This window comes from Galleria mellonella, unplaced genomic scaffold (assembly GCF_026898425.1).
Source record: "Galleria mellonella isolate WM207_F2 unplaced genomic scaffold, CSIRO_AGI_GalMel_v1 utg54, whole genome shotgun sequence".
NCBI classification, from domain to species: domain Eukaryota; kingdom Metazoa; phylum Arthropoda; class Insecta; order Lepidoptera; family Pyralidae; genus Galleria; species Galleria mellonella.
Genome location: NW_026442114.1, coordinates 3,756,563 through 3,784,350, shown reverse-complemented (window position 1 = coordinate 3,784,350; position 27,788 = coordinate 3,756,563). Strand labels below are relative to the sequence as shown.

General features: G+C 44.2%; 1 protein-coding gene across 1 annotated transcript; it reads left to right on the top strand.

Annotated features, from left to right (window-relative positions):
• Nucleotides 1-117: 117 nt before the first annotated feature.
• LOC113509815 (uncharacterized) lies at nt 118-26,205 on the top strand. Its single transcript, XM_052898832.1, has 10 exons — nt 118-1,029; nt 3,122-3,288; nt 5,526-5,739; nt 9,101-9,255; nt 11,317-12,874; nt 16,537-16,743; nt 16,873-19,749; nt 19,972-20,140; nt 23,558-23,733; nt 24,690-26,205. The coding sequence occupies exons 1-10, from the start codon at nt 397-399 to the stop codon at nt 24,816-24,818; spliced, it is 6,285 nt and encodes a 2,094-aa protein (XP_052754792.1). The 5' UTR covers nt 118-396; the 3' UTR covers nt 24,819-26,205.
• The last annotated feature ends 1,583 nt before the right edge of the window (nt 26,206-27,788 follow it).

The window sequence follows — 27,788 nt, the reverse complement described above, 5'->3', positions numbered from 1 at the left end:
TAAAATATGACTTCTTGAAACTATTAGAGAATCCTATAAATACCTATCTATAAATTTCATTATCTGAAACGCACCTTAATTTTTAGGCACTAGCAACACCATTGGCGCCAACTGTCAATCAGTTGTCATCGCTATGTCCGTGTTGTGGATGTGATTTTTGTATTTTATTGTTTACTAGGCATTTTTATTACTTTACGCTTTTATTATATACGTCAACGCTTCTTCGGCGTGTTCTTGGATAATCAATTCATAAACCCACATTCCTATTGGAAATGATATGGGTATGTGGCGCGCGTAACGGATGTATTGTGTCTCACATCCCTTTACCATAAATGTGAGGTAACGTTCGTTCCCTATGTGATGCTATTGCAAATAAGTGCTGGTTAACGTAGGAAGATGCCTTTCAAGCTAAAGTTGAAAAAGACGCGACAGTACAATGTAGCATCAAAGAGTTTGTTCGTGATAAGTGTGGAACTGCTGGACGGCGGTGTAGCTGACTGTACGCTGTCAGTGGACAGTTCAGGGTCAGAATGCCTCGACAATGTGTGCCAGCGACAGTCCATACAGCAGTCGCAGTTCTTCGGGCTGCGGTACCTGAATCGGAACTGCCAACCGCGCTGGGTCCAGTTAGAAAGGCCCCTGAAGCGACAGTTGGACAAGTACGCCTCCACTCACCAGCTGTACCTACGAGTGATGTACTATATCATATCAGGTACAAGCTTGATCAACGATGAGGTGACCAGATACCATTATTTCTTGCAACTGAAGAATGACTTGGTTGAAGGGCGTATATCCTGTGATTGCCAGCAAGCAGTGGTGCTGGCTTCATATAGCAGGCAAGCTGAGTATGGTAACCATGACCGGGAACGACACACTGTGGAATACTTGAAGAATTTGTTGACATTTCCGAAGCAGATCCACGATGGCAATCAAATAATAGACCTGAGTAACCGGCCTGAGCCTGGAGTGTTGGAGAGACTGACCAGTGCTGTCATACAACATCATATGACTTTACATAACATGTCACAGGTACTTACTTTTGTTTTAAAAACCCTGATGTTAATTTTTTAATATTATTATAAACATTTGCATTCAAGAAGGTTCCAATTAAACCTTGGCTTTATCTTATCAGTCTTGCAGTCAAAATTAAAAAAATAAATCACAGTCTTTGAACAAAGAAACTTTAAAAGTTATGTGATATGTGTAAACATTGCCTGATTATCATCTTTACCTACTCCAAATAAAAAAAAAAAACTTCTGTTTCAACATTGAAGGTTTTTCAAAGGCTAGGCATTAAAATATAGGTTATTTCATAGACCAAACGCATTATGCATTCTATTTGTTAATTCTCACATACATTTGCATGAGTTAGTATTCATATTAGCCACCTTGCATAAGTTGAAGTGAATTAAATGGACTACATATTTTTGCTGTACAATATTTCTAGTTTTACTGGGGTGGAGAGGTGAATTTTTTAATGCAAATGTTATAAGAACAAAAAATAGAAAAGAAAACATACAAACATCTATTCATTTTCACATTTATAAAATATAAGTTCTAGTGAATGGATTTTATAATATTGTTAAGATAATTTTCTATTAATGAAAATTGTAACTAAAACCCAGTCTTAGGGGAGGAGATCAGACGTGCAATCCCTGAGGGTGCCTAGGTCAAAAAGAGGCACGAACCTAATATAAAAATAGTACTCCAGTATTAAAGTAATGATGCAGTATTAAAGAAACTACTGTTTAGTTATAGATGACTCATGACCCATAATATTATGCAAGTTTGTAAAACAAACTTCTGTAAAACATGTATTAACACATAATTTTATCATTATCACAACAAGTATTTACAACAAAGCATCACATATTATCTCTCTAATATTAATGTAATGATTAAATCTTAGATAAGGCTGGACAATTTACTTCCCACTTCTACATAATTATAATATTAATAATGAATAATTTCTAAATTTAAAAATGATCAATACGGCATTTATTATCAAATTGATATATTATGCTATTATTATATGTAGTTATTATACAAAATTATATAAAACTATGTTAATTTTAGCCTAAACACCCAATATATGAGTATATAATAAGTAATGGGCAACTAAACCATAAGAACACATAAAAAAAAGTGGATAGAGGATTTGGTCTCACTCTGCAGTGAGCCTGGTAGTTAAGCAATGTCTGCGATATACAAGAAATGTACAATTTTTTTAAACTTTATTGTACAAAAAGATTACATAGAAATGCAGTTACAGATAGGTACATGTACTACACAGGTGGCCTCATACTTTCTAAAACCTTTTTTTTGTACAACTTAGAATGGCAAATAGACTGATAGCCCACCTGATGGTAAGTGGTATCCGTCGCCTATAGACATGAGCTGTACCATGGACATAACAGAGTATACTGTTTCGTCCATGATACCCCCCATGCGTTGCCATTTCTGAGGATTCAAATGCTATTCCTCCGTACTTAGTAAATTTACACCATATCCCACCCTTCAAACCGAAACAGCCATGCGAACACAACTGCTTTACGGTTGAAACACGAATGGGACAGAGGTACTCAAGCAATCGACTTTTGTACAAAGTCAACCTCTGGTCTTATACTTTCTGGATGGAAATTTACATACCTGATATGAAAACATAATCTGAATATGTTCATTCATATGCGTGAATAACCTAGTAGATCCTCATATATCCATTTCCACGTCACATCCTTTGCAGGATAGATGAGTACAATATAGTCTTTACACATACACACACATCTTGATTGATCCATTTTCGTAACTCATATCATATATTGGGAAAAGAAGATGAGGGGAAAAGGACTTTTAGTAATGGAGGCTGCTAGTCAGCTTGACCTCCACGCAGTCCCTCCTGGAAACCATAGTAGTTAATTCTTGAATTAATCACGATAGGGTAACTGATCTGTAGTCATTCTGACCTATCTTCCCTCACTGGTGCCCCACCAGTGTATACTGATACCACAGGCGAGGATGCTGTTCCATTATGACCTATTTAAAAAAAAACATATACTTGCCAATGCCGGAGACTTTCTGATGAACAATTATAGAGATAATAATGAGTTTGCGATTGTTTTAGGCGCAAGCGGAAGAAGGCTTCATCACGACCTGCCAGCAGCTGCCGGGGTACGGCCAGGAGACGTTCAGCGCACGAGACGAGCGCAACCAGAAGGAAGTGACCCTCGCCATATCGATAACTGGCATCCGGGTGATCACGGACAGCAGTGACACCACGAAGTATTACAGGTACGTCCGTAGGTTGTTTAGTTTCAATAGGACTTAATGAAAATGTGGAGAAGTGAATACTTGATCTGGCCATCAGATATCAAGTTCTCCCTAGAGACTGGGTTATTTTGTTATGCTATATGCCTATAGACAGGAGCGGTACCATGGACATAACAGAGTATATTTCGCCCGATACCCCCCATGCGTTGCCATTCCTGAGGACTCGGAAGGCGACGGTTACCACTTTCCATCAGGTGGGCCGTCAGCTTGTTTGCCATTCTAAGTTGTATAAAAAAAATTGGGTTTATTATATCTGCGTTATATATTGTAATGGATCCATAGTGTATGTTTGTATGTGACATCATTGATTCATTACTGATTCAACATGGCGATTGTTCTAAGATGGAGTATTTATGTTTTTGGGGCCGCCCTAATATAGTTGCCTAACGTCGAGTAGAATACATAAACATGTTATTTATCGCAATACATACCTACGAAATGGCCATGTGGTCCCGGCATAGAGTAGGCCACCCCTTCCTTTTCCATGGGTGTCGTAAGAGGTGACTAAGGAAGGGTGAGGGATAGGCAGCAGCGTACCATCCAGCATACCATCTCTAAAACCTGACTGTGATTGCTAATCCGCCTGCCAAGTTTGGCATCTATTGCCAAATGGGAGAGGCTTATGTTCAGCAGTAGACAGATAAAGGCTGATATGAAGATAATGATGATACCTATAAAAGAAACTACGGGTATTTTGGTGTTTATAAAGTATTTTTAGGGTTCCATACCCCAAAAGGAATAGCGGTACCCTTGTAGGATCATTTCGTTGTCCATCTGCCAAGACCTTTTTTCTCAGGAACCGTGGACATAACAGAGTATCATCTCTGTTACGTTCATGGTACCCCTAATTGCATTTTTTTATGCAACTTAGAATGACAAACACGCTGACGGCCCACCTGATGGAAAGTGGTAACCGTCGCCTATAGACCTTAGGCATAACAGTGTACTGTTTCGCCCATGATACCTTCATGTGTTCCCATTCCTAAGGTGTTATAATACCTTAGTCCGATCTCAGGATCCCTCGTTAAGTTTCCTTAATCGCCTGTTACGACACTCACGGGAAAGAAACGGGTCGCCCATTCAATGCCGGGACCACACGGCTGCTTTATTCTGCAATAAAGTATAAGAATTTAAACAAATCAATGTCGCTCGCCTCAAGTCTTGATTGTTATCTTGTTCTGTTGATAATGTTCCATATTGCCACTTGTAATGTCATCAAATACAACCATATTATTGATTGTAAGTACTGATGACACATGGTTTAATCATCCACTCGACAATATAATACCAGGGTTTCGCTCGCACAGCGGCCGGTGTCTCGTTTTTGTTACCGCATACATGTGAACGAGAAAGACTCCGGATATAACTGTCTCGCTTTATCTTTTGCATATGAAGAAGAAACAGTATCTATCGATAGATTTGTTTGAGCTTACGGTCGGGCTCTTTGCGAACGTTCGACGTTCATAATAATCACGTATCATCAGACAAGCCTTGCTTGTTGACCAGTTGTTTTTCCTACATCTATGGTAGGAAAAACTGGTAAATTATATTTAATACAAAGTATTTTAATACTTCAATGTGATTTCTATATGTTACTGCACAATCTATGGTTGCTGAAAGGAGCGTGAAGTGTGAAGCAAATTGCGACGACCTACTAATCAGCAGCCACATTCACGTCGTTCGTTACAATTGAATTGCTTTTTATATACCGTCACCTCTTCGTTTTCATATATATATATATATATATATATATATATATATATATATATATATATATATATATATATATATAATCATAATTTCAACAACAATTTGTTATTACTGCAAATCCAGTAAAATTAAATTGGAACTACCCAAGGCAAGGGCAAACCAACACACACATGCCCAAATACTATGTGTTACTAATTGTTTGCTAGCTCCCTTGTTCATAAAAACGTCAATGCCCTATAGGTTTTGATTCCCTTTGCGAATGTCAAAATATAACATAAACGGCCATATCTTTTGATTGCGTCAATTTAGAAACTTGATTTGCTTTAAAAGACTGCATACCTGAGTATATGATATCAATTTCAACTTGATACCTCTTCGCTTTCTAAAGAAAAAGAACACACGGACAACGAAGTGATCCTGTAAGGGTTCCGTTTTTCCCTTTAGAGGTACGGAACCTTAAAGAAACGTATTGCTGTTTGTCAGTACAGATGGATGGATATCACGAACGTGATAAACCACAAGCGTACCTTCAGCATCGAGTGCCAGAAGGCGGAGTCGGCGTCGTTCACGCTGTGGAGCCCCGAGGACGGCAAGTACGTGTGGCGGATGTGCATCCAGCAACACACCTTCTACATGCAGCACCAGGGCGCGCTCGGCGAGCATCAGCAGGTCACGCACGAGGAGCACAGGCCCAAGTTCCAGGTCAGTTGGTGTTTGTACAGTCGCTTTGTACTTTTTTGTCTGCTTGGGTACTTCAGTACTTGGGTGTTTCTGCCGTGTAGCAGTTTTGCTCGTAATATTGGATATGACAGTAAAATGAAAGGGGTTTTTTTAATGGATGATAATGGAATGGTAACCCCACCTGCTTTATCGGTATACACCGGCGGGGCACCAGTAAGAGATGATATGTGAGGATGAAGTAGGTCAGTTAGCCTATCGTGACGAATTTTTTTTATACAACTTAGAATGGCGAACAAGCTGACGGTCCACCTGATGGAAAGTGGTAACCGTCGCCTATAGACATGAGCAGTACCATGGATATAACAGAGTATACTGTTTCGCCCATGATGCCCCCCATGCGTTGCCATTCCTGAGGATTCAGGTGTTATTCCTCTGTACCCAGTAAATTCACGCCATATCCCACCCTTCAAACTGAAACATAGCCATGCAAACACAACTGCTTTACAGTTGAAACATGAATGGGACAGAGGTACCCAAGCAATCGACTTTTGTACAAAGTCTCCCTCTGGTAAAATTAAGAATTCAACAAGAATTAACCATGATAGTTTCCAGGGGGAACCACGTGGCGGTCGACCTGATATACCCTATATTGCTAGCAATGGGGCTGTTAAACTCCATCGCTAACAATCCCTTTCCCCCCTAAAAAGGAATTGAAAGGGTTATAACACTATAGTTCCCACGAATGGCAATGCATGAGGAGTGCCATGGGCGTGACAGTGTATTCCTGGTTTTCCATGGTGCTGTTCATGTCTTCAGGCGATGGTTACTACGTTCCACTAGGTGGACCGTCAATTTGTTTACCATTTTTAAGTTACAATCATCAAAGGTAAAAATTAACATTTTATTTTGCAATGGACTTCTCTAAAAATTCGTTTTGTATGAAAGTCTGTCATTTTTCAACCGACTTAAAAAAAGGAGGTTTTTTTTATTAATCAAAATAACTGGCTTTGCTTCTATTGAAATCGATGTTTTATAAAACAAACTCTTTTATTATATATATTTACTAAAAATGCACCAACATATACTATACATTACGTGTAACGTTTCGTCGTCGATGCATGAAATAAACACTCGCCGTTTATAAACTAAATTCCATAATTGATACAGCCGATTTCACATCGTACAATGTTGCGCTAATACCTACAAGTGGGGGGAAAGGGATTGTTAGTAATGGATTCTAACAGCCTCATTCCTAACACTTTATCCCATCAAGTTGATCTCCATGCGATTCTCCCTTGAAAACCATCGAAATTATTTCTTGTTGAATTTATCACGATGGGCCAAAGGACCTCATAACGACAACATAACCTTCAAGAAAAAAGCATATTCCTTTTTAAAAAGCCGGCAGCACACCTGCAATGCCGCTGGTGTTGTGGGTGATCATGGGCGGCGGTAGTCACTTACCATCAAGTGAGCCGCATGCTCGTTTGCCCCCTTGTGTTGTAAAAAAAACTGCTTTCATTCTCACGTATTATTACTCACTGGTGCCTCGTTAGGGGGAAGGGATAGTTAACAATGCGAACTACCCTGTCAGGTCGACCTCCACGTGGTCCCACCTGGTAACCATCGTGCTAAATTTAAGGCGTATTTATCACGGTGGGCTAACTGACCTGTCTTTTTATTTTCGCCTATCATCCCTCACTGATGCCCCGCCAGCGTATACCGATATTTGATTTCATTGGTAATAAGCTTTAATTATTAATTAATAACTAAGTCATTTTTAAAATTTTATTATTTATTTTTATTTATTTATTAATTTATGAAATTGCATTAAACAACAATAAAAATAAATTATGAAAGCTAGTTAAACAAATACGTATTATTTATGTACTTCCCCCGAATTATGTTTAAGTATAGAAATATAACAATAATATCTCTGACTTTCATTATTTGTGTCTGAAATCCTTAGATACCAGTTTGATTATGCGTATTCAATACAATTTGAACTAGGGGGAAAAGGGATTGTTAGTAATGGAAACTGAGGATCCCATTGCTAGCAATATACCCAACCAGGTCGACCTCCTCGGGGTTCCCCCTGGAAACTATCATGGTTAATTCCCGATGAATTCATCATGAGGGGCTAACTGGCCTGTTTTCATTCTCATCTATCACCCTTCACTGGTGTTCTGCCAGCGTATCCCGTTAGCGCAGGCGGGGTTACCATTTACCAGAGGGAGACTTTGTACAAAAGTCGATTGCTTGGGTACCTCTGTCCCATTCGTGTTTCAACCGTGAAGCAGTTGTGTTTGCATGGCTGTGTTTCGGTTTGAAGGGTGGGATATGGTAGTGAAGTTACAAGGTACAAAGGAATAACACCTGAGTACTCAGGAATGGCAACGCATGGAGGGTATCATGGGCGAAACAGTATACTCTGTTATGTCCATGGTACTGCTCATGTCTATAGGGCGACGGTTACACTTTCCACCAGGTGGGCCGTCAGCTTGTTTGCCATTCTATGTTGTATAAAAAACAAAAAAATCATTTTCACCAATCCACAAAAAAAAAATATAATTTGAACTCGCTGACTATCCCCTCTCGGTCGCTCGCGCGTGCTACGAATTTTACGTCCGCAGTGAACGGTCACCTTTATCGATTTATAGATCGCGATCGGGTATCTGCGCGTGCGCACCGCTGCTGCACACTTTTTTTAATCGAATATTATTTTATCGGATGATCAAGTGGGAAAGCGTTGCGTTGCCGGTTTTTTTTTTTGTTTGTTTGTGTAATTACATCCGATTTCCTTTATCTATCTATTCAGTTCAGTTCTCATAGTTGTGTTGTAAATCATCGTTTGTGCTCGTAAGTGTTGTTGCTTGTGGTGTTTTGATTTGTGACTAAAACGGAAACTATTTATGAATTGATTTCCATCAAAATTAATGCTACATAAATATGTAATATAACGTGACAGTAGAGAAAACCATGGGCTTACAGCTTCTATCTTTTTTTTTATACAACTTAGAAAGGCAAACAAGCTGACGGCCCACCTGATGGAAAGTGGTAACCGTCGCCTATAGACGTGAGCAGTACCATGGACATAACAGATTATACTGTTTTGCCCATAATACCCCCCCATGTGTTGCCATTCCTGAGGACTCAGGTGTTATTCCTCTGTACCCTGTAAATTCACGCCATATCCCACCCTTCAAACCGAAACACAGCCATGCAAACACAACTGCTTTATGGTAAAAACACAAATGGGATAGAGGTGCCCAAGCAAACGAGTTTTTTACGAAGTCTCCCTCTGGTAACAAGGTGAACTGCCAATCATTCATCAAATTATTATTTCACAAACCTCTACATGTGTAATATACCGGTCGGTCAGGATCATGGGCTGTCGGACAGCCGCGAAGAGCTGGACGTGCGCGACGGCGGCAGCGTGTCGCGGCTCGAGCCGCTGACCGCCGCGCACCGCGCCCACTCCACCTCGTGCCTCGAGCTCGCCGACCAGCAGCGGCCGCAGCTGCTGCACAGGAACAGGTACCGAGCTGATAGTCCCACGACACAGGTGGCACGTCTCATATACCGCAGCTGTTGCGGTTTTCATCACATGGTGTGGCAAACAAGCTGAAGGCCCACCTGATAGAAGGACGGTCACCATTGTTTATAGGATGAAAGAAATTGTTAAAAAAATATGGTAGTTATATAATAGTTTCATTGTGTTTGTTTGTCACCTTTAAAAAATAACATATTTTTATTTAAAACTTAGTTTGTTTAATTTAATTTTTTACGCCGATTTCAAATGATAATTGGGATAAGGGTAGGAGGATGATGATAATGATTGTGATAAGTCATCACAAATTTAAAATAATTCAATTGTTTTCCAATACATAAAAATCCAAATTCAATTATAACAAAACCTGTTATATTCATTTAAAAGCTAAACTACTAGACCGATACTGATAAAATTTCCATGGAACCAAACCTTTAATTTTTTCTTTTTTTTTTTTATACAACTTAGAATGGCAAACAAGCTGACGGCCCACCTAATGGAAAGTGGTAACCGTCGCCTATAGACACGAGCAGTGCCGTGGACATAACAGAGCATACTGTTTCGCCCATGATACCCCCCATGCGTTGCCATTCCTGAGGACTCAGGTGTTATTCCTCTGTACCCTGTGAATTCACGCCAATATGTCCTTTCAAGTAAAAAAATAATTTTCTAAATCGGTTTACAACTGACGGAGTTGTGAGATAACGAATACAACAGAATTTTTCAATTCCTTTGTATTTTTTAATGTTTTTCGTGACTCCAAAAAAAACCTTTTTCAAGTCGGTTAAAAAGTTGAAATTCTAATTACCATAATGATGTCATCAAAATCACAGCTGATTGCCTTTTATACATATGTATGTATTACGTATATATATATATATATATATATATATATATATATATATATATATATATATATATATATATATATATATATATTACATGTCAACTTTCTCAAATTCTTATTTAAATTTGGAAAGTGTTCAAGTATTAAAGAATGCATCAGATTAGAAAATTAAACGCCGACCGGTTATAGACATATGGCGGCCATACTGAGTTAAGGCAATTTACGAAAATAATTTTATTGGTCGACGTATAAAGTAAAACTGGCTATTAGTCATACACACAGCGCCATATTTGAATTAGTGATAGAGTAACCGGCTCGCTAGTAACACAAAATTACGAATGTCGCTTATCTATGTGAAAATTAAACGTGCCATAGTTTTATACGACTTTAAAAAATATAGGGATTTACATCATTCATTAGCATTTTTTTCGTAGCTATTTTATACAATGACGTTGCCATTTTAAACCGATTTTGATAGTTCTTTTTGTAATGATTGAAAACTAGTGTCTGTTTCGATATACGGTAGTAAAAGGTACCAGAGGGAGGCTTTGTACAAAAGTCATTAGCTTGGGCAGCTCTGTCCCATTCGTGTTTCAACCGTGAAGCAGTTGTGTTTGCATGGATTTGTTTCGGTTTAAATGGTGGGGTGTAGCAGTGAAATTATAATGAACAGAAGCATAACACCTGAGTCCTTAGGAATGGCAACGCATGGAGAGTATCATGGGTGAAACAGTACATTCTGTTATGTCCATGGCACTGCTCATATCTATAGGCGATGGTTACTATTTTCCATCAGATGGGCCGTCAGCTTGTTTGCCATTCTAAGTCACTTTTCCTTTTGTAATAAAAACATAAAACTATTTCTGTCCCGTACTTTTTTCAATATGATGCCGTTGAGAGAGAGCACTGACTCCTACGACACTAATGTATTTTATACTTGGTAAAATTTTTAAACAATGTGGTTTTTTTTTTATTGAAAAAATGATGCATAAACTATTATTTATTATATATTTTTGGTTTTGAGGAATTCGTTTCTTAATTACTTATTTTATAACGTAGATAATCTATTAATATTTAAAAATAACTTACATGGATTTACTCATTTTTGTCTTATAGTTTAGGAGATGCCACGCCCAAAAATATATTCCATAGCATAAAAAAGACAATAGCAAGAATTGCATTCGCTTAATATTATTTGCAGAGCGCTGCTACCTTCGTACCGCCCGGCGCCGGATTACGAGACTGCCATCCAGCAAAAGTATCAGCAACAGAGAACTGATGCCCAGCTGAGGTACCAGAATCACCCACACTCGCAGGTCAACATCAACGCTAAGCCATTGGTGTACGGCTCGCACCCCGACATACACCGCATACACTACCCCGACGTCACCAGGCACACGGTCTCGGTGAACCAGGGGGTGTCGCCCTCCGAGGAGTATCCCTACGGCATCAAGTTGATGGGCAACTACCCCTTCGCCATTAACCCCAATGTCCAGACCGAGAGAAACCCGCAACTCCACTACGTCAACGTCTACAAACCACCTCCACCGTACCCCTCGAACGGTCTAGCCTCGAACTCCACCCCGGACCTGGCGGTCGCGAGCCAAGCTCTCAATTATCATAGAGGATACATTAATTCCCATGTATCTGGCTCCAGTCCGGACCTAGTTTCGACCAGAACAGCTTTAAACCGCCAGTACTTGGGATACCTCAACACCGGCAGTCACAACGTGGTCAACTACGGCCGACCGAACTTAATTCCACCCACGCACGGCACGTACAACAACCTCGCGTCCGTGCTAGAGCCCAACCCCCACATAATCATAGATCCTCACCACATATCCGATAACATACAGAAGGTGTACGATGAGAGAGGTAATATTATGTACTCGATGCCGCTACACCGGCTACCCTACCAGAGGCATCTAGTGATGCCCCAGCAGGTCGGCAAAGTGAGCGATACCCAGGAGCCGATATACGAGAACGTGCCACTGCCGTGGCGGAACGAGCACGGCAAGATAACTTTCCGAGACCGGGCGCAGAGCCTCACCACGACGGACGAGATCGCGCGCCTCAACGAGCGGAACAGCAGTCACCCCACCATAAACAGCTACGGCGTGCCGCAGCCGAACCTGACCGTGTCAAACTACCCGCATGTGCCAATAAAAATCGAGAACCCTGACAGTCACTACGTTAACGCGCAGGTCATAAAGGGCGTAAGGGAATCGAGCTTGCCCAAAGACTTGAACGCATCTAGTCGATCGATCAACAAGCCCGACTCTGAATTGGAGAACATTGCGTTATCAGCGGAACGGTTGTCGCTGCGGCACGACGAGAAGGAGTACGACGAGACGCCATACACGAGCCTCTCCACCCACAAGGTGTCGAATAATAACACGATAAGCCGCACGGCAGACAACGTGACGTCTGTGAGCGTGGCGGACCACAACGCGAACTTGTCGCGGGCGAGCGGCGCCGACAGTGCTCTATCGAGTTCCATCATGAACTCGACCTACAGCACGAGCATCGAGCTGGACAGTAGCAACACGAAGAACGCGAGCGTCAGCAGCAAGGAGAAGAAGCGGCGGCGGTGGGGCGTGTTCATGGGGCGGGCCGCCAAGACGACGGAGGTGAAGAGCGCGACGCTTGGCCGCGACCGTGCCAAGCCCAGCGCTGGGCAGCCGCACAACAAGCACCGCTGGTCCACCGGCCTGCCCAAGTTCCAGCCGCTACCCCCCAGTATTACCAAAGAAACATTGGTGAGTTTCCATTAATATTATTTACTATTTCATAGTTATTTTTTTTATGCAACTTAGAATGGCAAACAAGCTGACGGCCCACCTGATGGAAAGTGGTAACCGTCGCCTATAGACATGAACAGTACCATTGACATAACAGAGTATACTGTTATGTACTACTGATTTTAAATAAACTAATAATGAAGAAATTATATCGTATTTAATCCTCTGTGTCGCCCATGATTAAACCCTTTAAAAAACTGTAATTTATCTATATTGAATCATCAAGCCAACATTTCATATTCTCTCGGTATAATAATAAATAAATGAATTAACGAATAACACCTGAGTCCTCAGGAATGGCAACACATGGAGGGTATCATGGGCGAAACAGTATACTCTGTTATGTCCATGGTACTGCTCATGTCTATAGGCGACGGTTACCACTTTCCATCAGGTGGGCTGTCAGCTTGTTTGCCATTCTAAGTTGCATAAAAAAAAGTTTATTTCAATTTAAAATGCACAGTAATTATTTAAAGAAAATATATTTGTGACAATTATGTCAAATAAATGCATTATCTATACAGAATATTTATTAATTTTGTGTTAAATTTTATGAGGTGATTTAAACGAAAGTGCATATTTTAAAATCGTATTTATAACTTTGGCAATGAAGTTATGTACATGAAAACAGACAAAAACCTCGTATTTTTTTTTTCAAATAAAATTAAATATTATTGTTACTTTAAATGCAAAACTGTACTCTGTGTGCATTTGTAAAGTGATATGGGTGACAGCTCAAAACTGATAGATAGATAAACACTATATTTGAGCCATTTATGGCACAAGTAAATTAACAAATGAGTTCATACAATCAAATTAATTAACAACTAATACAAATTTTATCAATATTTATTGTAAAAACACTGTATAGAGTGAAATTTAATTTAATATTTGTTTTTGATACTTTCTTGTAATCGAATGTAACGTTATTCCCCTAGTCATCTTTTAGTAATAGATTTATTATATTATTTATGGTTATACTGGCTGGCCATATTTTCTATGATTTTACTGGCTTGTTACCTGCACTATTTAATAATATATTAATTGTAGCTCTAAACAATAACGAGTTATAATGTTTCACATGTTTTCATTGATAATGAGTCAACTGCAATATGTTCCCTCCACTATAATACTCGTAATATGTTGACCGTTGCATTAATCACTGTTTATCACAACAGACACAATTGAAATGTAATCGAATATCCATGCCTTGTCGTGTTTATGGATCACTGTCTGGTTTTTATGTAACTTCCATATGAGTAGGTCTTAGATTAAGTAGATAGAGCATCGTGTATAAAGTGTCAAAATTTAGTCAGCTAATTTGACATTTAAGTTTTTTTTATGTCAACTCCCGCCTTTTTTCAGTGTTGCAAGTAATTGAATTAAAAATTTCCCAGATCATTTCTTTTTTTTTTATTTGAATTTGGAACTTATTTCCTGATATAAATGTACACATGTATGTTTATAAATTAATAAACATGTATTAAATGAAATGGCGGTCATTCTCAGAGATATAAAAACGAAAATATATCTATCATATATACTTTGTAGTTTCAGCATAAAATACCCCTTCTTTTCCCTTAAGAGGCAACTAAGGGAACTTAACGTTCGAGCGATGGGCAGCAGCATCCCTCTTAAAATATTGGCAAAGACCAACTGCAACCTCCAAACCGCGGCAACTACTGGCAAAACACCCTTTATGGTGACACCTATGTTCAGCAGTGGACAGTTAATGACTGATAATAATAATAAAAAGTATTGGAGGTACACGAGTGTCTCACCTTCTATACATGCATGACTTGAAACAGCTAGCTCCGAGCGTCAAACGCCTGACAGAACTGTTTAATATCGTAAACGATTATAGCAATTCTGTTAGGATGGAACTCGGAATAGACAAGTGTGCGGCCCTCCATGTGCAGAGGGGACGGGTCACTCAATCTGAAGGGATCGTTACAAATCCCTCCAATATAAAAAAAAACCCTTTCCGAAGCTGAAACATACCGGTATCTGGGCATTCACGAAATATCGGTGTGAGGAGGCGGATGTACATCTGTCTGCTGAAAAGTTCCTTGTCGGGCGCGAATAAAATCCGAGCTTATAACGGCTAGGTCATACTCGTACTTCTTTACTCTTTTGGCGCGCTCATATGATTTCAAACCGATCTTAAAGCTCTGGATCGGAAAGTCCGTACAACTATGAACCCCCATAAAATAGAATATACAATCAGAATCTCCATAGAATCACCCGAAGTCGTCAGCCATGAGGCTGTATATCCCACGGAAGGCTAGTGGTCGAGATTTACTAAGCGTTGACTATGTACAACCGCGAAATTAACAGCCTCAGAACATATTTTCTGAAAAAAAAAGACTAGATTATAAAATATGACATAGAGTATAGAGAGGTCATAGAATGTGACAAAGGATTTACCCCTCGTTCTCTGGCTAAAGAGGACTGACAAAAACCCGAAGTCCAGGGTACATCTCAACGAGAGGCCGTATGGAAAGAAAAGGAGTTGCACGGAAGGTTCTTCAAAGCCCTTCACGGGCCATACGTCCACACGAAGATCTCCGTGCACTGACTACAATTTACAAAAAGACCGAGAGTTTTTTTGTAAAGTATAGAGGGAGGGAAAGCACATTCTGAAGGATGGTACTAAGGACATATGTCGAGCATGTCGCCATCCCTCAGAGTTCCTCATCCCTGAGAGTCACTCAGATATGTGGTTTCGGATCATTCAGCTCTTGCCAATACTGAGTACTTGCGCAGACAAAACCAGATAGCCAAAATACTCTATCAAGAGTTAACTTTCAAGAATCAAGTACGGCCTCTCGAATAAGACGTTGCCATTCTATAAGTGCGAGCCTCAACCGCTCCTCGAGAGCGACAGCGTCAGACTCTACTAGGACCGATCCATCATCACGTACAGGACAGTTCTTGCAAAGAAACTGGATAACATGGTGATGACTCGGGCATTCTTGAGGGTCCTTTTGGTGAATGTAAACATACCGCATGACAAAATCCTCGTGAAAGTCGAAACTCAGAACAGAGAATATCTCGGCTCACGAGGTGACCGAAATGTAAGGGGTTGCATCCACCGAAATCATCTCAAGCATTCTATCGGTGAACTGTCTTATCCCAACCAGTTTAGAATACACCTCAGACGCTTGGGAATCCGAGGCGACTCACTCCGGGAAAATATGCAGAAAGCGGCGCTCGTAAATACTGTCCGCGTTGTACGCCGGTTTCTCTCCTTGGGGCCCTGAACCTCGGTCGACTGTGCTTTTGCTGGAGGTTAGTTTACCATCTCTCCTTAAAAGGAAAGATATAAGTTTTGTTGAAAATAATTATATAGTCTATCTACAAAGCTAAGGAGTATGTTTACACTTCGTCTGTATATATGAGTATTATTAGCTTTTCGCCTATTACTTCGTACGCGTGGATTTTAGAATTAAGAAAGTCAGTATTACGCAAAAACTATAGCATGAAATCGGATGCTATTTTCATAGTTGTTTTACTGAAGTGATCTGTTTCATTGATTTTCCTATTTCTGAAACCCACGCGTACGAGATAACGTGTAAAAAGCTAGTTCTTAATATCTTGTTTTATTCCCCTCTTCCTAGTGCCAGCTGTTAGAGCGCAAAATGTCAGACGAGCAGCTGTCGTTCGCATTCGAGCAGATCCCCAAGGGACGGGAGAATGGCGGCGAGTGCCGCGCGGCGCTGGAGAGCGGCGGCCGCGGCGAGCGGTTGCCGTACGACGACAACCGCGTCCGGCTGCACCCCACCGCCGCCAACCCGCATGGCTACATCAACGCTTCGCACATTACCGTGCGTACACACTACTGATACCTTATCACACATGTTCGTTACTCGACCAACTCAAATGACCGAATGACCATTACTCCTCCAACAGTTACAGTGCAAACTTATCATAGAATGTAATACCACGGTGTACAGATGACCGTCGGCAGCACGCAGCAGTTCTACGTAGTGGCTAAAGTGGGCGCGGAAGGACCGAGCGGCGGCACGGAGGGGCTTGCGGAGAGTGCGCTGGTGTGGGAGTGCGCGTGGCAGGTGGGCGCGCGGCTGCTGGCGCTCGTGGGGCCCGCCGCGCCCCGCTACCTGCCGCCCGCCGCCGCGCCCGCCCTCTACGGACAGGTACAGCACGCAGCACGCAGCACGCAGCACGCAGCACGCAGCACAGACCACCACTCGCACGCTGGTGTGGGAGTGCGCGTGGCAGGTGGGCGCGCGGCTGCTGGCGCTCGTGGGGCCCGCCGCGCCCCGCTACCTGCCGCCCGCCGCCGCGCCCGCCCTCTACGGACAGGTACAGCACGCAGCACGCAGCACGCAGCACAGACCACCACTCGCACGCTGGTGTGGGAGTGCGCGTGGCAGGTGGGCGCGCGGCTGCTGGCGCTCGTGGGGCCCGCCGCGCCCCGCTACCTGCCGCCCGCCGCCGCGCCCGCCCTCTACGGACAGGTACAGCACGCAGCACGCAGCACGCAGCACGCAGCACGCAGCACAGACCACCACTCGCACGCTGGTGTGGGAGTGCGCGTGGCAGGTGGGCGCGCGGCTGCTGGCGCTCGTGGGGCCCGCCGCGCCCCGCTACCTGCCGCCCGCCGCCGCGCCCGCCCTCTACGGACAGGTACAGCACGCAGCACGCAGCACGCAGCACGCAGCACGCAGCACAGACCACCACTCGCACGCTGGTGTGGGAGTGCGCGTGGCAGGTGGGCGCGCGGCTGCTGGCGCTCGTGGGGCCCGCCGCGCCCCGCTACCTGCCGCCCGCCGCCGCGCCCGCCCTCTACGGACAGGTACAGCACGCAGCACGCAGCACGCAGCACGCAGCACGCAGCACAGACCACCACTCGCACGCTGGTGTGGGAGTGCGCGTGGCAGGTGGGCGCGCGGCTGCTGGCGCTCGTGGGGCCCGCCGCGCCCCGCTACCTGCCGCCCGCCGCCGCGCCCGCCCTCTACGGACAGGTACAGCACGCAGCACGCAGCACGCAGCACGCAGCACGCAGCACAGACCACCACTCGCACGCTGGTGTGGGAGTGCGCGTGGCAGGTGGGCGCGCGGCTGCTGGCGCTCGTGGGGCCCGCCGCGCCCCGCTACCTGCCGCCCGCCGCCGCGCCCGCCCTCTACGGACAGGTACAGCACGCAGCACGCAGCACGCAGCACGCAGCACGCAGCACAGACCACCACTCGCACGCTGGTGTGGGAGTGCGCGTGGCAGGTGGGCGCGCGGCTGCTGGCGCTCGTGGGGCCCGCCGCGCCCCGCTACCTGCCGCCCGCCGCCGCGCCCGCCCTCTACGGACAGGTACAGCACGCAGCACGCAGCACGCAGCACGCAGCACGCAGCACAGACCACCACTCGCACGCTGGTGTGGGAGTGCGCGTGGCAGGTGGGCGCGCGGCTGCTGGCGCTCGTGGGGCCCGCCGCGCCCCGCTACCTGCCGCCCGCCGCCGCGCCCGCCCTCTACGGACAGGTACAGCACGCAGCACGCAGCACGCAGCACGCAGCACGCAGCACAGACCACCACTCGCACGCTGGTGTGGGAGTGCGCGTGGCAGGTGGGCGCGCGGCTGCTGGCGCTCGTGGGGCCCGCCGCGCCCCGCTACCTGCCGCCCGCCGCCGCGCCCGCCCTCTACGGACAGGTACAGCACGCAGCACGCAGCACGCAGCACGCAGCACGCAGCACAGACCACCACTCGCACGCTGGTGTGGGAGTGCGCGTGGCAGGTGGGCGCGCGGCTGCTGGCGCTCGTGGGGCCCGCCGCGCCCCGCTACCTGCCGCCCGCCGCCGCGCCCGCCCTCTACGGACAGGTACAGCACGCAGCACGCAGCACGCAGCACGCAGCACGCAGCACAGACCACCACTCGCACGCTGGTGTGGGAGTGCGCGTGGCAGGTGGGCGCGCGGCTGCTGGCGCTCGTGGGGCCCGCCGCGCCCCGCTACCTGCCGCCCGCCGCCGCGCCCGCCCTCTACGGACAGGTACAGCACGCAGCACGCAGCACGCAGCACGCAGCACGCAGCACAGACCACCACTCGCACGCTGGTGTGGGAGTGCGCGTGGCAGGTGGGCGCGCGGCTGCTGGCGCTCGTGGGGCCCGCCGCGCCCCGCTACCTGCCGCCCGCCGCCGCGCCCGCCCTCTACGGACAGGTACAGCACGCAGCACGCAGCACGCAGCACGCAGCACGCAGCACAGACCACCACTCGCACGCTGGTGTGGGAGTGCGCGTGGCAGGTGGGCGCGCGGCTGCTGGCGCTCGTGGGGCCCGCCGCGCCCCGCTACCTGCCGCCCGCCGCCGCGCCCGCCCTCTACGGACAGGTACAGCACGCAGCACGCAGCACGCAGCACGCAGCACGCAGCACAGACCACCACTCGCACGCTGGTGTGGGAGTGCGCGTGGCAGGTGGGCGCGCGGCTGCTGGCGCTCGTGGGGCCCGCCGCGCCCCGCTACCTGCCGCCCGCCGCCGCGCCCGCCCTCTACGGACAGGTACAGCACGCAGCACGCAGCACGCAGCACAGACCACCACTCGCACGCTGGTGTGGGAGTGCGCGTGGCAGGTGGGCGCGCGGCTGCTGGCGCTCGTGGGGCCCGCCGCGCCCCGCTACCTGCCGCCCGCCGCCGCGCCCGCCCTCTACGGACAGGTACAGCACGCAGCACGCAGCACGCAGCACGCAGCACGCAGCACAGACCACCACTCGCACGCTGGTGTGGGAGTGCGCGTGGCAGGTGGGCGCGCGGCTGCTGGCGCTCGTGGGGCCCGCCGCGCCCCGCTACCTGCCGCCCGCCGCCGCGCCCGCCCTCTACGGACAGGTACAGCACGCAGCACGCAGCACGCAGCACGCAGCACGCAGCACAGACCACCACTCGCACGCTGGTGTGGGAGTGCGCGTGGCAGGCGCTCGTGAGGCCTACTTACTCGCGCGCATTGAATAAAAGAAATCATTATAAAATTTTACTGAAAATTAAATATTGTATGATGTTTGATAAAATATTTGTAAGTGTATCGTCATAGTGCGGTGACGTCGGTTGCAGTTCCACGTGTGCACGGGCCGCGAGTCGCTGGCGGCGTGGGGCAGCTCGGTGCGCGTGCGCGTGCGGCGCGGCGGCGCGGGCGCGGCGGGCCGCACGCGCCACCTGTGGCACGTGCACTTCCGCGCCTGGCACTCGCCGCACCACGCGCCTGACGTCGACCACTTTCTCGGTCAGTATATCCATGCCTGTTCTTGCTCACAAGCTGAGCTTTTCTTTCAGAATTCTATGTATTATTACAAATTTTTTAATTTGGTATAAAAACACGCACAATGACGCCATTATGGCGTCATTAATGCACGCAGCCACGCATAATAACGCTTTAATTCCACATTTATAGATTGCAATGACCAACCCCGCATCTATGCGTGCCTATACAGGTCCCACAGCGGTAACACTGAAACCGACCAACTCATTGAGCACGTCCAAATGGCTACAGATTCTCTGCTTGAGCAGATTCCTTCCGCTGAAGTCGTGATTGTTGGCGACTTTAATGCCCACCATGCCGAATGGCTTGGTTCGCGTACAACCGACTATGCGGGAAGATCTGTTCATGACTTTGCTTTGGCTTATGGTCTGACACAGCTTGTTTCCTCGCCTACGCGAATCCCTGATGTGTTTGACCATTCACCTTCACTGCTGGACCTTCTGCTGACCACCCGCCCAGACAACTATGTGATCTCCGTCGAAGCCCCGCTTTTATCGTCGAATTACTGTTTGGTGCGGAGCGAAGTGCCTCTTACGAGTCCGACTCCTCCTCGCTCTACGGGTAGACGTCGCATTTGGCACTACAGGTCGGCAGATTGGGATGAGATGCCGATTTTTTTCGCATCTTACCCATGGAGGCAGGTTTGCTTCACACTGGATGATCCCGACGCCATTGCCGATTCCATTGCTGATGTGGTGCTTCAGGGAATGGAATTATTTATTCCTAACTCTGTGGTGCCCGTCGGCGGGAAATCCCAGCCCTGGTATGGAGCCTCTTGTAGAACAGCATCTCGTCTGAAACAGGAGTGCTTCCTAACCTGGGCTAAAGGTGTGGCGTCGCGAGATTCTAACACCAGTGCTCTTAAAAAGAAGTATAACTCTGCCTCTAGGTCTTTCAAAAGAGTTATAGCCACAGCGAAGTCAGAGCATATTAGTAGAATTGGCAAGAGATTGGCTAGTTTGCCCTCTAAAACTCGAGCTTTCTGGTCTCTTGCCAAAGCTGCACAAGGGAATTTCTGTAAGTCATCTTTTCCACCATTGCGCAGGGAGGATGACTCGTTGGCCCAGAACGCTAAGGAAAAGGCCGATCTTCTTGGATCCATCTTTGCGTCAAACTCGACATTGGATGACGGGGAGAAATCACCACCGACCATCACGTGTTGTAGGAGCTCTATGCCTGACATTAAATTCACGCATAGCTCAGTGCGTAGAGCACTTTTCTCCCTCGAAATCCATAAGTCGAGTGGGCCCGATGGTATTCCTCCAATTGTGCTTAGGACGTGCGCACCAGAGTTGGCTCCGGTTCTTACGCGTCTTTTTCGGCTTAGCTACTCATCGGGCATAGTCCCAAAGTTTTAGAAGACTGCTCTGGTGCATCCGATCCCTAAAAAGGGAGATCGCTCAGATCCAGCTAACTATAGGCCCATAGCTATCACTTCTTTACTCTCGAAGGTTATGGAATCCATCATTAACCGTCAACTGCTCCGGTACCTAGAAGAGCACCAGCTGATCTGTGATCGCCAGTACGGCTTTCGACAGGGACGTTCGGCCGGTGATCTTTTAGCTTACTTAACACACCGATGGGCAGTGGCAATCGAGAGTAAGGGAGAGGCCTTAGCAGTTAGTCTGGATATTGCGAAGGCCTTTGATCGTGTGTGGCATAGAGCGCCGCTTTCAAAGCTACCTTCATTTGGGTTGCCTGCGAGACTGTGCATTTGGGTCGCCAGTTTTCTCAAGGAACGTAGCATTAAGGTCGTAGTCGACGGAGCATGCTCTGATTTAAAACCTTTGAATGCTGGTGTCCCGCAAGGCTGTGTACTATCTCCGACTCTGTTTCTTCTGCATATCAATGATATGTTACAGATAAGTAATATTCATTGCTATGCAGACGACAGTACAGGAGATACATTATATACCGGTCATGCAAAGATCTCGCGGGCACATACCGATGAGTGCCGGAATAGACTTGTGTCTGAAATCGAAACTTCACTCCATCAAGTTTCGATCTGGGGTAAACAAAATCTTGTCCAATTTAACCCCAAAAAGACACAAGTCTGCGCGTTTACCGCAAAAAAGACGCCGTTTGTCGTATCTCCTCACTTTCAGGGCACTTCCCTTGATAAAAAGTCGAGTCTAGGAATTCTGGGCGTTGATATATCTTGCGACGTCCAGTTTTGCGGTCATCTGGAGGAGAAGGCTAAGATAGCTTCCAAAAAGTTAGGAGTACTCAATAGGGTGAGACGATATTTCATGCCAGAACACCGCCTGAAATTATATAAAGCCCAAGTCAGGCCGCATATGGAATACTGTTCTCACCTGTGGGCAGGAGCGCCACAGTACCAACTCCTTCCGTTAGACCGCATTCAAATTATCGATAGTCAACGCCTTACTGTCCGACTTGACCTACTGAAATTGCGCAGAGATGTTGCATCTCTGTGCATCTTCTACCGAATTTATCATGGGGAGTATTCTGAGAAAATGTTCGGATTGATACCTGCTGCTGATCTTCACCACCGTACAACCCGCCACAAACTAAAGTTTCATTCCAATCATCTGGACGAGTGGCGGTCTTCCACCGTGCGTTTTTCAAGGCACTTTCTTCCACGCACAACCATTCTTTGGAATCAACTTCCAGCAGTAGTATTTCCGAACCGATACGACAACATAACCTTCAAGAAAAGAGTATATTCCTTTTTAAAAGGCCGGCAGCACACCTGCAATGCCGCTGGTGTTGTGGGTGATCATGGTCGGCGGTAGTCACTTACCATCAGGTGAGCCGCATGCACGTTTGCCCCCTGTGTTGTAAAAAAAAAATTACATTGTCCTTACTTTAGGCGTATATGGGAAGCTGACATAAAATCTGTAAAATACTACATAAAAAGAACACTTAATGATTATTGATATTTAAAATTGAGACGTAGAGCGGCATACGGCCTTTGCACGTCCTCTTGTCATCAACATTAGTACCTATGTACTTGTAGTCTATTTTTTAGTCTCTCTGAGTCAGTAGTTTCAATAATTCAATTATACTTATTTGTAAATGAGAGCATATAGATTTACTTGTTGCAACTCATTAATTACAATTCATATTATTATACCATATTAGCGGCTGACTGTTCACTGCTGAACATAAGCCAGAGAGGCTTATTGGAAGGATTTGACGGTAGTTGCCATGCTTGGCGGACAAATTGGCAGTCGCAGTAAGGCTTCGATGGTGTTTTTAGAGAAATGCTACCTCTTACGACATTCGCAGGATAGGAGCGAGTGGCCTATTGTATGCCGGAACTACACGTCTATAATATAACAATTAATATTAATTGCATCTAATTACAGTTTTAAATGATAATGTGATGGTCTATAAAATGGTTGTAATATATTGCAGAGTTCATATCTGAGCTGAACAGCCTGCGGCTGGCGAGCGAGGAGGAGGCGCAGGCGGAGCGGTCGCCGGTGGCGTCGCGCAACGCGCCGCTCGCGTTCGTGTGCGCGCGCGGCGCCGGCCGCAGCGGCACCGCGCTCGCCGCGCACCTGCTGCTGCACGTGCTCGACAACAACCAGGCGCGTACACGCAACCACGCGCGCACGCACGCACACACGCACACGCTCGCACGCACGCACGTGCACACGCTCGTACGCAAGCGCACGCACGCACGTGCGCACGCAATCGCACGCACACACACACACGCACGCACGAACGCACGCACGCACACACGCACACGCTCGCACGCACACACACACGCACGCACAGAGAGAGAGAGAGAGAGATGCGCGGATACATATAAACAGACAAACAATATTTAGAGAACGCTCGATAGAAAATAGTAATTGTCACCTATAGACATGACCAGCACAGAATACTCTGTGATGTTCGTGGCACCGCATTCATTACTGTTTTTAAACACTATTTCAAAAGTCAATAACACAATCATGATTATATTGTTTTCTGTTCTATTCTATTAATCCGTCGTGCCGTAAACCGCGCGGCTTTCGTCGTCTATAAAAAAAAAGCGAACTAAAATATTTTTCGTACTAGCCCCAACAAAATATTTGCTTGTTGTATTTATGACGTTGCCAATGCGTTAGAGAGGGATATACGTATAAAAACGCATCTGCCTTTTGACTAGTCCGCAGAAGTCAAATTCATCGACATATGCCACTTGGTTTTTATTGGCCGTATAACCCTACCAAATTCAGATACAACTTGCTTGCAAACTTTCTACATAAACTGTGTCGAATATATAATCTAGTAATGTAAAATTTGTCATTGACAAATAATTAACATATCAATATAAACAAAAATGTTACATACAAATTTTCTTTACACTAAGCCTGCTATGAACTGAGAAAAATAGCAACTGATTGTGTATCTTACGTCCTCTTTTTACTAATTATATTTGCATAAGAAGAAAGGAGACAACCATATGATTTACAATTTTTATTTTATCATTCCTGCTATGTAATTCCTTGTTCCTAGGCCCCAACTTTAAATTAATTGGCCATTTCGACGTTCACAGGAGTTGGACATCCCCCGAACGATCGGTCTCCTGCATCAGCAGCGGGCCAACCTCATCGAGAACGTCCAGCAATACAAGTTCATCCACCAGGTGTTGCTCCAGTACCTCAAGCAGTCGCGGCTCATATAGTCCGCGCTGCCGTCAGTACGTATTATATATATATAGACAGAGATATTGTTTTATACATAATCAAAGACGAGAATCTTTCCTTATTGAATAATTTGCTGAGGAAATCCATCTCATTGACTACTTAAATAATACCATAGACAACATGCCTATAGTGTAGCACTCGAGAAATTTCTCAAAATCGCATAGTAGAGTCAGCAAAAAAAATTAATATGTCTAGATTTTCGAAAATAATCTGATTAGTGTGGAAAAGTCAAAATTAACTGTTGGTGCTCAAGTTTGAGAATCTGGACGTGCTCATCAACTTTATTTGCTGACTATGACACTTATGATTAGGGTGGTTATTTGGCATTGTTGTAAAGAATAATGCATCTTCACGCCAAATCCTTCGATGGATAAGCAGAACGTAGTGCCAAAGGCTTTTACTTCCTTACATCTCTTGTGTTCATTCAAATTTCAATTCTTCCATAACTCCCCTTTCGTCATACATACATACATACCGGTTTTAGAGACTTGACCCTTTCAGATAGCACACTATGGTCTATACATGATTATTATTTATTTATTTTTATTATTATATTATTATAATATAAAATATACATTTTTATTCTATTTTTCATTTTTTATATTATTAATATCTGAATATTTCTAATTAATAAATAGAATCCAAAATTATTCATATCTATTTTTTCTAACATTTATTTTTTTTATATAATTTAGAATAATAACACAATTCATCACCTAACCACTATCATCATACCTTTAACTGTCCACTGCTGAACTTAAGCCTCCTCTTTGAGGGTTCTTTACCAGTAGTTGCCACGCTTGGCAGGCGGATTGGCAACCGCAGTTAGGCTTTGGAGATGTTTTAAGAGGGACACTGTTACCCAACTCTCGTCCTCCCTTAGTCCCTTATCACCTAATAATTATCACTAATTCGTTTGTATATTTGTCATTATAACTCGTCATGCTGAGCATAGCCCTACCCCATAGACTGCCATGTAGGAATAGGAAGGAAGGAAGGGAGTAGAAATGGTCCCTAGCCACCTATTGTATAGCCAGTAAATATATATATATATATATATATATATATATATATATATATATATATATATATATATATATACTGGCTTATATATATATATATATTTTTACCTTTAATTATTTAACTATATTATTTTTTTTTTAATATATTCGTAACCCAATGACGACCATAGCAACTGTGCAAACGAAAAAAAAAAATATTGTATGCTTAACTCTGTAAAACCAAAATGTTGGCACTCAGCTATAAACTGTGTCCTTCGCAAAGCATATCTAATGCTGCATGCATCCAATTTTCATGTTTGAATTTTCACAATGAATTCAGTGTCATTATTTTCTTTATATATATATATATATATATATATATATATATATATATATATATATATATATATATATATATATATATATATATATATATATATATATATATATATATATATATATATATATATATATAACCTTTTTTAGATTTTTATGTGCCTATTCGTAGTTTCTTTTTTCCATAATACATTTATTATATATTATAATTTATTTAAATAACAAATTAAATCTCTTAAAATCAAATCGTATCGAGCAATGGTATCCCTAGAGCCTTAGTATAATATCATTACTACTTACATAAATTAATTAAATATATATATATATATATGAATTTTCAGTATTTCTAACAAATTTTCACTGTTTATTAAATTTATCTACTTATTTTTTTTATTTAATATTTTACGATCTTAAACAATTGCTGTTGAATTGAAATTTCATGATGCAGTTACACTATTTATACGCCTTTTTTCGTTCAAGTTGCATGCAGTAATTTAAAACAATTATAAGTATTATGAAATTATCTTACTAAGACAATAAAAATATAATGTCAATGTAAACATAGCTATGTGTAATGTAAAAAAGTAATTAATTTATTTAAAAAAAAAAAAAAATCTGAACCACATTTCTAATTTAATAGTTGTAAAAAGTCTCCGACACGAGTGAAGCTTGTCTCTTTTTTTATACAAGAAACAATGTATTGAATACATAATAAGCATATGGTCTGTTTACTTCATTATTTATATTGTCAAATAGACTCGAAGCTCTCAGTATTCAAAACTACTTTTTTCTTAAGTCGGTTAAAAATAATGACGAGCAACTGACACCCCCTAACGTTCCGTCGGCGGTGACCGTTCACCATCAGGCGGGCCGTATGCTTGTTCCCCACGTATGTGGTATAAGCGAAATGGAAATGTCATCAGTTTCTTGTAACGTGCATGCTAAAAGTATTATATGAAATTATAGACTTTTGTGCCTATATTGTATAATATCTAAGTGTGTGTTACGTGTATGTGTGTGTGTGTTTGTGTGTGTGTGTGTACAGAATTATTTTGTCTATAGTATGGTTGTTACATAAAACCTTATTACACTATTACATATATATAACTCTGTACCATTCGTGTTTCTAACGTGAAGCAGTTGTATTTGCATGGCTGTGTTTCGGTTTTAAGGGTGGAACACGGCGTGAATTTACAGGGTACAGAGAAATAACATCCGAGTCCTCAGGAATGGCAACGCATGGGGGGTATCATGGGCGAAACAGTGGTACTCTGGTATGTCCATGGCACTGCTCATGTCTATAGGCGACGGTTACCACTTTCCATCAGGTGGGCCGTCAGCTTGTTCGCCATTCTAAGTTGCATAAAAAAATATTAATTGTATTTCGGCTATCAAAATACCACATTAATGCTTTTACAATCAATCTTCACCCGTTATTCTTAAACAGACCGCTCCCTTCAAGCAGTATCCGTTCACGAGTATGACGGACGAACCGGTCGTCATATATATATGTAACCTTATATATGTAATAGTGTAATAAATAGGTTAGAATTTAAGTGAACCACGTGCCTTACATACGAGATTATATACGATCTGACGCTGCGGTCGCTG

Bases quoted from the DNA above. Each gene is read 5' to 3' on its own strand.
- LOC113509815 (XM_052898832.1), top strand. From the start codon at position 397: ATGCCTTTCAAGCTAAAGTTGAAAAAGACGCGACAGTACAATGTAGCA. The intron at 5,740-9,100 runs GTCAGTTGGTGT...CCGGTCGGTCAG, and splicing joins AGCACAGGCCCAAGTTCCAG to GATCATGGGCTGTCGGACAG. The intron at 19,750-19,971 runs GTACAGCACGCA...CGTCGGTTGCAG, and splicing joins CGCCCGCCCTCTACGGACAG to TTCCACGTGTGCACGGGCCG.